The sequence below is a fragment of the Phyllobates terribilis genome, unplaced genomic scaffold (genome assembly GCF_046119375.1).
Source record: "Phyllobates terribilis strain yellow unplaced genomic scaffold, ASM4611937v1 Scaffold_1__5_contigs__length_1240528914, whole genome shotgun sequence".
In the NCBI taxonomy this organism is placed as follows: Eukaryota; Metazoa; Chordata; class Amphibia; order Anura; family Dendrobatidae; genus Phyllobates; species Phyllobates terribilis.
Window position 1 is genome coordinate 800,426,698 of NW_027362761.1, and position 16,468 is coordinate 800,443,165.

Genomic DNA, 16,468 nt, shown 5'->3' on the forward strand with positions numbered 1-16,468 from the left:
TAAAAGGCCACATTTCAAGCGCAAGCAGGTGCCCAGAAATCTGGCAGTTTACTATTGCGGCCTGTGGGTGGGTGGCTGGCTGCATACTTATGCTTCCATTCCAAGGAATGGGGTAGGGACAACTCAACGCTGCACTGGGACAAGAACGTGGACGGTGATTGTTGCAAGTCTGCAACGACAGGTGCAAGGCGGGAGGCATCTTCTCATGCGCCAAGGATCACTTATGAGGGGCACACTTTTAGGCAGTGACCTGGGAGTCAGAGATGCTTCCAGGGGTGATACCATGTCTTTTCAGCACTGTATGCATGTGTCTGATGATGTGTCACACACCACATGGCCAGATAAGGTTGTAAAATGTTAAAATGACATTTCCCAGTGAATGCATTTCTATTGGTTGAAAGTAATGCAAAAGTGCATCAAAAATGCTACGTGTGAACATAGCCCAAGGTGTGAAGGAGCATTTTTGTTTTTGTATATTTATTTTGCTTTATATACATTGTACATGTCATGGAAAGGATGTTCCTTAACATATTTCCCAGGAAAATCCATTTTGGTTTCATTTTTGTATGTTTTATTGTGAGTCGGTAAAAGTGGCGTAATACTCTGACAACGTTGTTGACAGCAGGACCTGGGAGTCAGAAATGCTTCCAGGGGTCTTCTCCATGCTGTTCCCATGTCATTTGAGCACTGTTCCCAACGATTTGGGCAACTGTTAGGCCCTCTGCAGACCACCGCGGCGGAGCCGCCGAAAAAATGCTCGAGTTTGACATAGACTTACATTGGGCTCATTACTCGGTCCGAGCACCCGAGTATTCCAATGTGATCAACCCGAGCAACGAGCACCCGAGCATTTTAGTGATCGCTCATCACTAATTATTATTAGATCTTTTGTATGAAAATTGAATTATAAGTCAGAACACTTAGGGCATGTGCACACGTTGCATTTTTGTCTAATTTTTTTCCTTCGCAGTTTTGTCACAAAAACTGAAGCATTTTCCTAGTGCCAGCAAATGAATGAGAGTCTGAAGTCTCGTGTACACAATGTTTATTTTTTCCTTGCAGATATAAATCTGCAGCATTTCAATTATTGCTGCGTTTTTGCAACAGATTTTACAGTGCATCAGTCATGTATGGGTTCTATCCATACACATACCCATTATAGTCTATGCTGTTGTTCACATGTCCATGTTTTCTTTTTTTGACTACGTGTCCACAAAAAAATCATGGAGATATGTCCTTTTTTAAATCTGATTCAAATATATAAACATCAGTCATACAAATCTATGGGTCTGTGAATATGCAATCCATTTGCCGGGTTATTAACATTGCAATGGATAGAAGTCTTTTGTTTTTTGGTTTTGTATTTTTTGCATACAAGACAATCACTGATGAAAACTGATGCTAAAAACTTAAAAACTGGCTCACTGACCAAACACTGATGAAAATCGGTCCGATTTTTAAGTGGAAAAATGCACTTGTGAATTAAGCTTTATTCCTCATGTTCATGGCAAAGCAATGTGAACAGGGCCGTAGCATTCTTGCGCCTCCATTCCACGAGCCTGTGAGCCCTCCATGTCATATTCGTGAATATTTTTCTGCCTTCGAGTGCAATTTGCGGGATATTTATTTATGTTTCTGGAGCCTGAAGATGAGTAAGATATAGAAGCACATAAATATTGTGGAAATCAATGAAGAACATTGATACAACATAAACAAGACATCTCTCTTCATATCCTTTCATGTTCGGTTGATGTATGTCCATAGCAGTGCATTCATGTGGAAGATGTGCTCACATGTCTATGTAGATTATTTTCTTGAAATGCCACTACTTATAGCTTACTGTGATAAAGAAAATGATCCCAAGATAAAAAATATGATTTAATACACATTGCATTACAGCTTGTTTGAATTTTAGCTCTATTCACACTGGAGTTATAACTTCCTTTTCTTGTAGGCACAATAAACCTAGAAATGAATTATAAAAGTGAGCAAGTGCCATCCCTACTTGTTAGCCTGCACCATTTTCTGAATGTTGAAATCCGGCAGTCAATATAGACTTAAAGAGAATCTGTCATGTACAGTATAATAACGCTATTGACCTGCAGATATGGGGTTAATCTGCTAGTTAATAGCATTCTGACACCGGGCATCGCCCGCACTGAGAGTCTCACTGCCGGGAGGAAATTAAATCTATTCCCCTCGGCAGCCTTTCCCTTTCAGTCACCACTCAGTGTATAGAGAGCAGTGGCCGTAACCGGACCCCCGGCACAGACTGACAGCTGGCCCTAATGCTGAGCGATCGGTCACTCAATACTGGGGGCACGGTTACAGCCACTGCTCTCTATACACTGAGCGATGACTGAAACCATGCTGTGACTGAAAGAGAAAGGCTGCCGAGGGGAATAAAGTTAATTTCCTCCTGGCAGCGGGGCTCTTACAGTGTCAGAACGCTATTAACCTGCAGATTAGTCCCATATCTGCAGGATAATAGCGTTATTTTACATGACAGTTTCCCTTTAAGTCTCCTACAGACCTTAGACTAAAGTCCGCTGAACCCACCCATATGTGCAGGATCGGCCAACAGTCTACTGTGTATTGGGGCCTCCCAACTCTCCCCCGACAGAAGATCTAGGGGGAGATAGAGGAAGAGCAGTTTGAGTTTTAACACCTAACCCATTTGTTTAGAAGACAAGCCACTGCCAGAGCTTTTTAGTAATGGCTCTCACCGCTCTTCCCTTTGAAAACACATGAATAGTCAGCCAAGCCAGTACCAATCAGCATACTGATAGGTGAAGTAAATAATATTAATATTCTGGTGACAATGGCACCTGACAAGTGGTGGGATATATTATGCTGCAATTGAACAGCCTTTTACATTGGTCGACCATATACAAGCCGATCGATGGGCATTTACTGGCCCATTCACAGAGGCTGCCGAACATTCTGTGCACTCAGTACAATACATAGTGACGTAGTTTGAATAAAGACCTAGGTCCATCAAGTTCAACCTTCCTTCCCCAATTGTAATCTTTTGTTGGGAGAAGAATTATCAACTTTTGGATCAGCTAATCATCCCTCTCAGACCGTAATATTATGGGGGAGGAATGAGAGAACAGGGGGATGGTAATTTCTAGTCCAGCTCTGTCTCTGGCTGGCTGGCCGGCTATTCCCAGCACCGCTGCAGGTGATTGACAAGTCTCTCCATCACATGTACATAGGGAGAGACCTGCATATCACCTGCAGCAGCACTGAGAAGCACCAGCCGAGGGTGGCACCAGACCAGTCTCATCTCCAGCTATTGTCCCTGGCTGGATCCCCAAAGCATATTTCCACTGAATTGTAAACATGCGTTTCCCTGCTTTGGGGCCCACTTAAAAGTCTTCTGCCACCCCACCCTCCACCTCTATGCTGAATCCCTAGCTGCATCTTTGTATCTGAGGATTGTGAAGAAGGGCGCACTATGGGATCTCATGGTGCAGCTAAACAGTAGTGTTGAGCCACCCCCGTAGTGTTCGTGTTCGGTTCGGTTCGTCGAACACCGGGATGTTCGTGGAAATGTTCGTCGAACACCTTAGAACACCGTCGAACACCGTTAAAACCAATGGCAGGCAAACAAAAACACATAGAAACACATAGAAAACACCTTCAAAGGTGTCCAAAAGCTGACAAGCTGCTCAGAAGACACAGAGAAGAAATTCTCTCACGCTGACTGCAAGCGCAGGAGAATTTTCCCACGCTGTCAGTGACGTGCATGAGGTGAGCCAAGTTCATTGGACATGACCTTGGCTCATCTTTATGCCGTCACAGCGAGACACTGAGGAGCACAAGCATGGCTGCGCTTCTCAGTGTCTGCGGCATGGCAAGCTGGATGGCAGCTTTCGGCTGCGATCCAGCCTGTCATGTGAATGTAGCAGAGCTGAAGCTGTGGTGGGAACCATGGAAAGGTAAGGATGATGTTGCTTTATTATTTTACTTTTATTGCAGAAGACATTGGCTTCAGCTGGAATGGGCGTGATGGTAAGTATGGTTTAATTTAGAACAATATAGAATTGTGTGTTTATTTCAATTAAAGGACTTTATTCTGGGTGTTTGTGTTTTTTTTTTAACTTTGACTATGGGGTTAGTAATGGGGGTGTCTTATAGACGCCTCTCCATTACTAACCTGGGCTTGATGTCAGCTGGCATTATAAGCTGACATCAACCCCAGCCCTATTACCCCACTGCCACCGCTACAGGGCAGTGGGAAGAGCGAGGCTAAGTGCCTGAATTGGCGCGTCCTATGGATGCGCCATTTCTGGGGCGGCTGACGGCTGGTGTTTCTAGCCCGGGAGGGGGCCAATATTCATGGCACCCTTCCTGGGCTATTAATATCAGCCCCCAGCTGTCTGCTTAGCCTTTGCTAGCTATTAAAATAGGGGGGACCCCACGTAATTTTTTTGGGGGTTCCCCATTTTAATAGCTAGCAAAGGCTAGGTATTCAGCTGGGGGCTGGTATTAGTAGCCTGGGAAGCTCTGTGGGTATTACCCCCTTCCCAGGCTTCAAACATCTGCCCCAGCCGTCTGCTTAACCTCCGCTAGAGACTAAAATTACAGGGAACCCCACGCCAATTTTTTTTTTAACAAATCCTTTATTTTAACACTAAATGACAAGTACAGTAATCAACACTATCACTGTACTTCTTATATATGTGACTGACATGTTTCTATGTATCTAATCTATGTGTGATGCTCTATTCTTTCGGTTATAAAATTGACAGGTACCGATGCTGAATTGCCAGCCGGCTTTTTTAAAGAGACGGGTGCATGAAAACACTATTATTTTTTTAAATAAATCCTTTAACACTAAATGACAAGTACAGTAAGCAACACTGTCACTGTACTTCTTATATATGTGACTGACATGTTTCTATCTATCTAATCTATGTGTGATGCTTTATTCTTTCTGTTATAAATTGTCGGTACTGGTGTATGCCGCTGCTGAATTGCCGCCTTTTCATGTTTCACTGTGAGCACTGTTCCCATCGATTTGGGCAACCACTGTAATGCCACAATCACCATGGCTGTGGCATTACAGTGAGTGGCAGACAATCCCTACATGATTGGTGCTCTAAATAGCGCCAGACATGCAGGACACGCTTTTGGTACACGAACAGTTATCGAACATAACTTCAAACAGCCGAATTTTTTGCAAATCGTTCGCGTTCATCGAACGACTCGAACACCACCCAAAACAGCTCGAATTTGAGATTGGCGAACAGTTCTAGTCGAACACCGCTCATCTCTACTAAACAGTGCAATGTTGCCGTGAAGAGACTTTATTCTGTGAACAGTCAGTTCGATGTATGAGTGAAGCGGTGTCCTGCGGCAATACTGAGGTTGAAGTCTTTGTAGCTGATGGCCAAGTTAAGCTTGGCAAGTGCCTGGTTAAATGTCCACCGGTCTGGAGGTTTCTGCAATGCACAGAACGTAACTAAGGGAGAAGGACCCAACTTCAAAGCCGTGGATGGTTGTCTTCTGTCAAAGCTCCCTAGAAAAGTGCTAAATGTTTAGGCATGTCTGACCAATGACCTATGGAGGTTCCCTCTGTTTTGTGATTCTTTTTCCATATGCAAGGTGGATGGGAAAAGGGTTAAAAAAAAGCCTGATTAGCAAGCTGAAAAAAGGGCTAGAAGAAAGTGCGTCTGGCTTCACCATGTACTATGTAAAGTGTTTGTTAGTAATCATTGTCTTTGGTGACCGATACATATCAACTTTATTATATATATATATATATATATATATATATATATATATATATATATGTGTGTATATACGTACAGTATATATATATATATATATATATATACGGCAATGTTGTATAACATTATATAGTACATAGATTTTTCTGTTTTCATTTAATATCATAGTTTGATTTTGGCATAGCACTGCAGATGGGACAATATATTGATATATTGTTCTTATTTACGTTCATTGTCCATGCACTTACGAGGCTAAAAATCTATTGGCCGAGCCACTGCGCAATTAGTAAAGAAAAGAACTAATAAGAAGAAGGAAATTCTAAAACTCTGTCTATATTAAAACAAGCTGAAAGGTTTTCTGTAAAGCCGGCTGTAAACACTTGAGCTTACACTTCAAATGAAAAGCCGCATGCATATATTGTGCATATTTTTTGGTGGTAATTTGTTTAGGAAATGAATGAAAGGTATTGACAATAACAAGGAGAATAATAAGACTCTTGAGAACACAGGCGGATGGAAAATTTTAATAGTGAAAATGCAAATCAGCATACAGAGTAGAATGATCTTCCTGCAATGAAACAGAACATAGAGTCACCAACAACCACGCCACAAGCTATATATAACTTCATGCCCTATTATTACAAATGCTTCTCTAGCTGAGTATTAAAAGGGATGCTCCTAAAGTTCACCGTTTATGAAAAAATGTGGAATTATTGCACGTTATTATTAAGAGATGATTGAGGTTTTTTTCCACATATTTACATAATAGAATTCAATGTTGGTGTCCTCAAAATATTTTCTCAGGTCAGCGTAATTGAGACACTTTGGACCAGCATAGGACTAAGGCTACTTGAAACACACCACACCTAGTGTTTGCACGTAGGGGGTTGTTCACTAATCGGACAACCCCTGCACAGTCACGATATCCCCCCACGTAAATGAAAAACAGCCGACACTCACCACCAGTGCCGTCACCATTTCAGTAACGTCGGTGCAGGGTCTCCCAGGGCTTTTAGGACGTTATGTCACGTTAGCCCTGCAGTCAATCAGCAGCTGCAAATGGCTGCTCTACTCTCACGTTCTTTAGAGAGCAGCAGCAGTTTTCACTACCTGCGGATGTTAGTTTTGTCCGAAGGAAGTGAGAATGAAGCGGCCTATTAGCGTCTGCTGACTGGCTATAGGGGACATAACATTACGTAAGCCCCGAGAGACCCAGCCCCGATATCGCTGGAAAAGCGCCGGCACTGGAGGGGAGCACATGCTGTTATTTTGGTGATTGAGAAGGGGTTGTCTAAGTAGTGGACAGCTCCTTTAAAAGTTTTCCATACAAAGCCCTGTTATGATAAATTTAAATAAGCAATATTGGAATGGGCTCAGGTACGGGCCTTAACTTCTTAAGGACGCAGCCAATTTTTATTGTGTTTTCATTTTTTCCATCTACAACAAAAAAAAGAACACCAAGCGGTATATATTCTTAATTTAATACTTTATATCTTTATTCCAAGTTCTGACATTACTTAAGTGCAAAAAATGAAACATTACATTCAACTAGAACAGGCACTCGTAACAAGTCTTTCAGAAAGATTCTCCATCACGTAGCGGTTCCCCGTGAGTATTGTGTAATGGTCTTAATATTTATTGTAAATTAGAAAAAGAGAAGCGCTCCTAGCGGAGATAGACCATGGATTGCGTTGGTGAATTGTGAGCGGTTCCACTCACCTGTTAGTGTTGGGCAAGCCAGGCACAACGCTGATGATCGTGAGGAGTCCTCGTGTGTTAGATGCAGCTGTGTCTGCGGATACCTGGGTTCGGCTCGCATGAGGATGTGAATCAAAAAGACCGCTGGCTGGTGAATGCTGCCCGGGAGACGAAGATCCAGGAGGTGCGTTTAATGGTTTAACACACTATGCGTTTCAGAGCCAATGAGGTTCCTTCATCAGGTGTATGGTATCAAAGGGCCTGAAACACGTAGTGTGTAGTGATGAGCGAGCATGCTCGGGTATTTTCTGAGTATCTTCAGCGTGCTCGGGTGTTATGTTTGAATCGCTCCCGTGTGCATGATTTGCGACTGTTTGACAGCTTTAATACATGTGAGGAATGCCTGTTTATTTGACAGCTGTAATACATGTGAGGAATGCCTGTGTTTGACAGCTGTAATACATGTGAGGAATGCCTAACAGTCGCAAATCACGCGCAAGGCGACTAAAACATAACACCCGAGCACGCTGAAGACACCCGGCAAGCACCAGAGCATGCTCGCCGAAAGGGTTCACAGAACATACTCGCTCATCACTAGTAGTGTGTTAAATAAACCATTAAACTTACCCCTTTGATCCTCACCTTCCAGGCAGTGGCTCACTAGTCCGTGGTATTTTTGATTCAAGTCCTCAATGTTTATTGAATTTTCATTTTTTTCTTTGCTTTTTTTTTTTTTTTTCAAAGACTTGTAACTTTTCATCAACATCCATATGGGAGCTTGTTTTTTTTGCAATACACTTAATTTTACCATATGGTGTACTGGAAAAAGGGGAAAAAAATGCCATTTGACAAAAAAAACAAAACAAAATGCAATTCCTCCATTGTTTTTTGGAGGTTTAATTTCTACAGCTTTAATTGTGCAGTTAAAATGACCTGGCGATTTCATTTCATTTTTATGGTGATACCAAACATCCATACTTTTTTTTTTCTTTTTACTATTTTAGTGGCTTAAAAAAAAAATGATGAACTCATAAACCAAATGTATTTATTTTTATTGCCATTTTCTGAGATCTATAACTTTTTGTTTTTAATTTCTCCATCAATGGAGCTGTTTGAGAGCTTGAGTTTTTGCACGGTGAGCTGACATTTTTATTGATATAATTTGGAGTACTTACTACGATTTTATTGCATTTTTGAGGCAGATGCGTGCGATAAAAAAAAAGTAAATTTTGGCATTTCAAAAGCGGTCACAAGCAGACGGCCAGTCCGAGCATTGCGTTGCGATCCTTGTCTGAGTTATACAGCCGTGTGACTTTCCCCTCATACTCTTAATTTGAGTATGGAATCCCATGGTCAGTCTCTACATTATTATCCATACACAGACCATTAAAGTTGGTCAAGTAAAGCCGGCCTTAGAGATAGCAGCAGGGAAGCGGAGGGGTTTTTACATAGCTCTCCACATAATGCACAGGGGATTAAGCATGTACAGACTCAGGGTATGCAGGGAAAATGGGCTGTAGAAAAGGAAGAAAGTACATGAAGAGTAGGAAATAAGTGCAGGATAGAAATTGTGTTGCTATACAAGATAATGAAAACATTAGCAATCTGGGCATACACAAATCTACTGGGAGAAACTTTTTTCACAAGTGAAAAATCTGAAGCCTGGATGATGTGGTCTGATAATGCAGAAATTAATATTGATGACTGAAAATGAATGCGATTCTGTTAACCAAAGGTACCCATTGACATGGACAAAAATTATTTTTATGCATGTTAAAGATGTTCACAATCTTTAAGGATACAGAGATTATTTTTTCTTCCATAAACTCAATTCAAAATGTAAAGAAGTCAGTATGCAAAGAGGTTGTTTTCCTTATGTGCAAAACAATAAAGCAGTTCTCATTGGCGGTGACTTGGACGTCTTTGCACTTGTTTTTTTGGGCGGATTAAGGTAGAGCCCACGACAAAATACTGTACACGATCTTTGGACCTGGTTCACACAAAATCAAACTTTGATACATTGTAAACCTCACATAACTTTTTTTTCTGTTGACAGACATATGACTTGTTTTTTAATACCTATTCATCCTATCACCTTTTGTTGCTGGAATATTCTAGTGCAACGATTGTACGTTCCGAGAAAATTTTTCTCCTCACTTCTGCCTTCCCTTTCACAGCATAGTTACAGAAACACAAACTACAGCTTCATTATTATTGTATCGTGCTTCATTCACACAAGTGTTTGGCGGAAGGTGAACGGCAGCGTAGGGTGCCCTGCAACCTCTGGGCTACCATATTTGATAGCCTTATTTTAAATTAACTTTTTGGAAATAAGGATTGTGAAGATTTGCAGAGCCTGTAGCACAAAAGTGGAATTATAGACTACAAGAAGGTTGGCCAAGTGCGGTCAATGGCTGTATTGGGTAACCGCTGCGACTAGTGTCCATATCGTCACTAGAGCAGGAAACATCCGCATTGGGGAACTGGGAAAAGTCAGAACAGGAGCCACCAGGGATTGGTAACTCAATTTTGGCTTCTTTTGTTATTTTATACTTTTCTAAGCAGTTTCCTAAATCATTTTACCTGGCTGGACAACCCCTTTAGGCCATGTGCACATGCGCAGTATTTAACATCAGTATTTGTAAGCCAAACTCAGGAGCTTAACAACCAGAGGAAAAGTATAATAGAAACATGTCACCACTTCTGTATTCATCACCCACTCCTGGTTTCGGCTTACAAATACTGATGTAAAATACTGAACATGTGAACATGACCTTAAGAGAAATAACTGCTTATTTGCACAGGTTGATTGACAGCAAGACTGAGTATATTTGTCCTTACAATTTCAGACGCTCTTGACAAAATGACATGAGGTCACTTGGGACAGAAAACAAGCTGGTGAAAAGTATTCCTATTTCCATGGTAAGAAGAGCACTCAAGTCAGAAGAATAGGGGAACGTCCCTAAAGACTGTACTGGCTGTCAGACTGCTCAACAATGGTTCTATTGTACAGACACAAGGTAACATTTATTAGGTTAAACTTTAATAGGCTGAAACCATTTACCTTCAGGTAATTTAACATTGGAAACCAAATCATGGAGGTAATGACCTTAGCTAACTCTTTCAGTGTCTGGTAACTTATTGACTACTCCTCTTTATCTGTGAATGTTCCAGGGATTCAGAGGTGTGAAGGAAGTAGAGATGAAGACAGATGTATATTGTGCCCCTATTTGTTTCCTTCTATCAGTCCAAACATAACAAGAGCTCTAATTAGCTTTTCATAAACCTGTTTTGTATGTTATGAAACATTATAAAGTTAGAATTAGACTACAGAGTAAAGGGGATGATCTGAAAAGGGAAAACATCAGAAAATTCCCCATTGTTTAAGTCAGGTTTTTGTGTTACAAGTATTTTTTTACAAATTTGTCAATATTTTTTCATATCACGATCTTTATTAGAAGATCATTTTGCAATTATTACACTGGTCACAGGGGCTTTTTTAGACTCATGCTTCCAGTTTCAGGAAATTCACACGTACATTAGCAGCAATGATGAGATGCTGATCCTATCTTTTGTATTGAAGCATCTAATGAGAATGTGCAAAGGTCACTGCGAAGGGCGAGAGAGCGAAGTACCATCGCCTATTGTGAACAGTGATTTCTGTTGTCAGCTGTGTATAGAGGTGCTAACTTTTATTGTAATCCTGCCTCTGCCGATAAGGAACCTGCTGAAAACTCTTCCAGAAAAGACAGGAAATATGAAGCCCAAGGGGCAAGTGTGAAAATTGCAGATTTACTATATATTTTTTCTTTTTTTTAATAAAGATTGTGCATGACATGAAAAAATCAAAAAAGATTGCCAATTTTTTTTTCTATAAATGTAACACAAAAACCTTATGTAAAACAATAGGTCACGGTTTGATGATCGCGTCTCATTAAGAAGTTAGGATAGGGTCACACAAAATGGCTCCATGCTTCAGTACCCCCCTACATCTCCTCCCTTGTCTCAGTCTACCACCCTACACGTGCCCTCCGTTCTGCAAATGACTTGAAACTAAAATCCTCCATAATCCGAACTTCCCACTCCCGTCTCCAAGATTTCTCGCGTGCTGCGCCAATTCTCTGGAATGCACTACCCAGGACAGTTCGATTAATTCCCAATACCCACAGTTTCAAGCGAACCCTAAAAACACATTTCTTTAGACTGGCGTATCACCTAAACACACTCTGTCCATCCCAGCTTTCCCCCATATTAAAATCTTCTTCAACTTCGGGTTCAAACCAACCATGCACATAAAAGCCTCTGTCAGGACTGCACACATACTGGCTGGCGACCAGTCCATGTATTATTATTTATCCTATTCAGTATATCAAGGCTGCATTATACAATATATGTACTTTTTACCTTTTGTGTCTCCCCCACTTCCTCATAGACTGTAAGCTCGCGAGCAGGGCCCTCACTCCGTTCGATATGAGATATGCTTATTCTGTATTGTCTGTATATGTCCCCCTTAAAATTGTAAAGTGCTGCGGAATATGTTGGCGCTATAAAAAATAAACTATTATTATTATTATTATTATTAAATGGAAAAAATCAGCTATGGAATGGCCTTGTATATAGCGATTTTCATTATAGAAGGTAAAATGTGGCTTGATTAAGTGAAAGATAGGGTATGCCATGGATTTGAAAATGCAGAGGTCACCTGTAGACTGCTGCAGATTTTGTACGCAGTATGTGAATGGCGTTTTCAAAAACTCCATTCACGTGCTTAGTACTATATGTTTCTTGAATATGTGAATGTGAATCCAGCTTCTCTGTCTAAGCAAAAGCAGACAAGTTTCCAATTGATATTTCAGTAATACATGGCGTTACAAACCGCAGCAGTCTATCAGTTGTTCATTCACATGCCAGCTTCAAGAACCAACATCGAAGGTGGTGCGGTCATATGTGTTGGGGGCTATATCACAGATTCCATCAATTCACCTTGTGCAACCTATCTGGCAGTATTGTGGCTACCGTGAGAAAACAGAGGTCACAATGCAATTTTTTAAAGCTACATTAATTTTTAGAGCTACAGATCTTTGCCAAGTTATTTCTTGACATATCTTTATTTTAGAAAAACAAGAATTGTGACCAGTATAAAGCTGAAAATCACCCACAAAGGCATAAATTTAAGGTAGAACACACTCACTAACTGCAGCGTCCACTAGAGGGAACATGGGAGCTAATGTTATCAATTGCAGACAAAATAAAGCACAGTATGCAGAAATGTTCCCTGCTCCCTCTAGTGGTACCTGAAGGCAAACAGTCAGAGGGGCTTACTATAAAAATAACAAAAATGTTTTGTGGACTTTCAGTCTACCCCCCGAATCATCTTCATATCCAATTGTGGTGGAAACTGACATTGAAACTGCTCTGTTCTGGCTCATAGCATTTATAATATGTATGTTGGAAGGGCTCCAAAAGTGACAAAGTCTGAGCCATCTAATTGATTATGCAGTGTAAATATGTGTGGGTGAACGTATACTTTTATTGTAGGCAACTTGTGTTGGCCTGTAGAAAATGCAGGTAAAATAATTTATACCTATGAATCATTTAGTGCAGTATGAAAATTTAGGTCATCAGCCAAACTAAACAGGTTTGGCTAATGGAATAAATGACAGTCTATAATTAGGTTGTTTTGTATGATGCTCATTAGCATCAGTACAATTACGAGAGGTGTCTGATATGTCGTTTTATACAGCAGGAACCTTCTTAACAAAAAAAAAGTTAATTAGCAAATAGGTTTATTAAAAAAAAAAAAAAAAAGAAGTTCCTCTCCCATCTCCAGACAGAAGTTGCTCTCCTTGTATTTTCCTCTTCGACTGTAATGAGAGTTCATTTAGGTCCACGTCTTGTCATTGTACATGACAGGTTGCACAGAAATGCCACTGGCTTCTACACGCTCCACGTGAGTCCGCAGTCTGGGTCAGTGCTGGACAAGTCATCCTATTATCTTTTGCCTTTACTCATCATCCATGTTTTCAATTTCTTTTGGGAAGTATTTGTGGCAATCGATAAAAAGGGCTTCACTTGTAGCACTGGTGATGATGGACCTTTCCACAAAGGGACCTAAGAAAACAAACGTTTTAGTGATGAAAATTTGTAGGTCCATCATTGGAGACATCTATACTAAAGATCATTATATCTGGTACTTGTAGAATATAGAACATCATAGCTTCAGTTAGGTCTTCCCAAGCTTAAATACATGGCTGAAAACTGCTATACTGTACAAGCAATATACCGTACGTAAATAAGTGACTCAACCCACCGATATCCACGGGTTCATACAATGTTCTAGTATTTATGGGGGCGACAGCTGACTGATGGTCGGGAGAGATGTCAATGGCGCATGTCCAATTTCTGACTGCCGATAACTTTGTTCTCCCTGAGATTTGCCGCCAGCTGACATGTCAGTGGGAAACCTTCTCATAGAGAACACGGGAGCACTTGGCCAGAACCAGAGCTCCTGTGTTTGCGAGTGTCAGCTGAGATGGCCGACGGCCATCTAGCGTGCATGGCCAGCTTAAATCTGTGTTGGTACTGCTCTTTAAGGAGAAGTGCCCGGCAATGTTTTTGCGAACTACAGACTGTATGTTCACATGAATATTACCCGTAGGATATATACAGTAACTCTACTTTTCCGATTTTTACACTTTCTTATCATGGATGCGTCTTATGATCCAGGGTAATAAGTCACTAGTTCATAAATTATGGCCAATTGATGGTCCAACTGTTCCAGCTTGTCTAATATGAGTGTAGTAAGATGAAGTCCCTGAACATTCAGTATCACAACTTTTAAGAATACTTCATAGTGGGGAAGGGGAAAGTGGTGACTAACTTCAAGCAATCAAACATTCAGCAGCATTTAGGGTATGATAGATTAACCCACGTGATGTGGTTGCCTAGTGCGCTGGAGGGATATGGATTAGGCAATACAAAAATTATGGCATCACCGGGCTCGGAGGAGGTTCATTCAGTTGTTTAATGTTGTTGAAAAAAAGCAGATCACAGACATGGCACAAAACTAAAGTCATTTCAAATGGCAACTTTAGGGCTTTAAGAAACACTAAAAATGTGGTACTCAGTAGGGTAATTTTTTTCAGACCAAGCAGAGGGAACAAATTATGGAATCACCCTGTAAATTTTCATTTCCAAAACTAACACCTGCATCAAATTAGATCTGCTCATTAGTCTGCATCTAAAAAGGAGTGATCACACCTTGGAGAGCTGTTGCACCAAGTGGACTGACATGAATCACGGCTCCAACACGGGAGATGACAATTGAAACAAAGGAGAGGATTATCAAACTCTTAAAAGAAGGTAAATCAGCACGCAATGTTGCAAAATATGTTGGTTGTTCACAGTCAGCTGTGTCTAAAATCTGGACCAAATACAAACAACTTGGGAAGGTTGTTAAAGACAAACATACTGGTAGACCAAGGAAGACATAAAAGCGTCAAGACCGGAAACTTAAAGCAATATGTCTCCAAAACAGGAAATGCACAACAAAACAAATGAGGAACGAATGGGAGGAAACTGGAGTCAATGTCTGTTACTGAACTGTAAGAAACCACCTAAAGGTAATGGGATTTGCATACAGAAAAGCTAAACGTAAGCCATCATTAACACCTAAACAGAAAAAACAAGGTTACAATGGGCTAAAGAAAAGCAATCGTGGACTGTGGATGACTGGATGAAAGTCATATTCCGTGATGAATCGCGAATCTGCATTGGGCAAGGTGATGATGCTGGAACTTTTGTTTGGTGCCGTTCCAATGAGATTTATAAAGATGACTGCATGAAGAGAACATGCAAATTTCCACAGTCATTGATGATATGGGGCTGCATGTCAGGTAAAGGCACTGGGGAGATGGCTGTCATTACATCTTCAATAAATGCCCAAGTTTACATTGATATTTTGGACAGTTTTCTTATCCCATCAATTGAAAGAATGTTTGGGGATGATGACGTTTTTCAAGATGATAATGCATGCTGCCATAGAGCAAAAACTGTGAAAACATTCCTTGAAAGAAGACACATAAGGTCAATGTCATGGCCTGCAAATGGTCTGGATATCAATCAGATTGAAAGTCTTTGGTGGAAGTTGAAGAAAATGGTCCATGACAAGGCTCCAACCAGCAAAGCTCATCTGGCAACAGCAATCAGAGAAAGTTGGAGCCAGATTGATGAAGAGTACTGTTTGTCACTCATTAAGTCCATGCCTCAGAGACTGCAAGCTGTTATTAAAGCCAGAGGTGGTGCAACAAAATACTAGTGATGTATTGGAGTGTTCTTTTGTGTGTTTGTTTTACATGATTCCATAATTTTTTCATCAGAATTGAGTGATTCCATAATTTTTTTTTTACCTCTGCTTGGTCTGAAAAAAATTACCCTTACTGAGTACCACATTTTTTATCTTGATTTCTTTTAGTGTTTTTTAAAGCCCTAAAGTTGCCATTTGAAATGACTTTAGTTTTGCGCCATGTCTGTGATCTGCTTTTTTTCAACAACATTAAACAACTGAATGAACATCCTCCGAGCCCGGTGATTCCATAATTTTTGCCAGGGGTTGCAAATGAATGGATCATGGAAGACATTGTGTCCCAGCACTTATTGAGGAGTTTTAACCAGGTTGCACTAGAGAGGAAACCAAAAAAACATTGGTTCAGTAGTCACTAATCATTCCATTAAGATGTAGCTGACTACGTTTCTGTGCCTGTCTGAAAAGACACACACATTCAGAAAAAAAAAAAACACAAATGGATCTGCTTGGTGTCCCCTGGACAAAGCCTCTGGAAAACAGACTTCATAAAACCAGATCTCTCTGCAATCAGACCTCTGCTATGGGCCATACAGGTAAGTATAGATTTACTTTTCTATACCCTGTATGCCCATAGTAGAGGTCTGATATTGCCCAGGGGGAGACACATTCCCTTCAACTTGTGCACATATCCTAATGCTTGCTGAATGTGAGGTCTGTGCTGTTATCT

The 16,468-nt window shown here is 40.7% G+C and overlaps 1 protein-coding gene across 1 annotated transcript in view; it reads right to left on the reverse strand.

Annotated features, from left to right (window-relative positions):
• Window positions 1-8,447: 8,447 nt before the first annotated feature.
• The window catches only part of MRPL1 (mitochondrial ribosomal protein L1), an 82,839-nt gene continuing 74,818 nt past the window's right edge, over window positions 8,448-16,468 (reverse strand). The window contains exon 9 of the mRNA XM_073637085.1: window positions 8,448-13,547. Coding sequence (XP_073493186.1) covers window positions 13,441-13,547 — 107 coding nt within the window. The 3' untranslated portion in view covers window positions 8,448-13,440. The remainder of the gene's footprint in view (window positions 13,548-16,468) is intronic.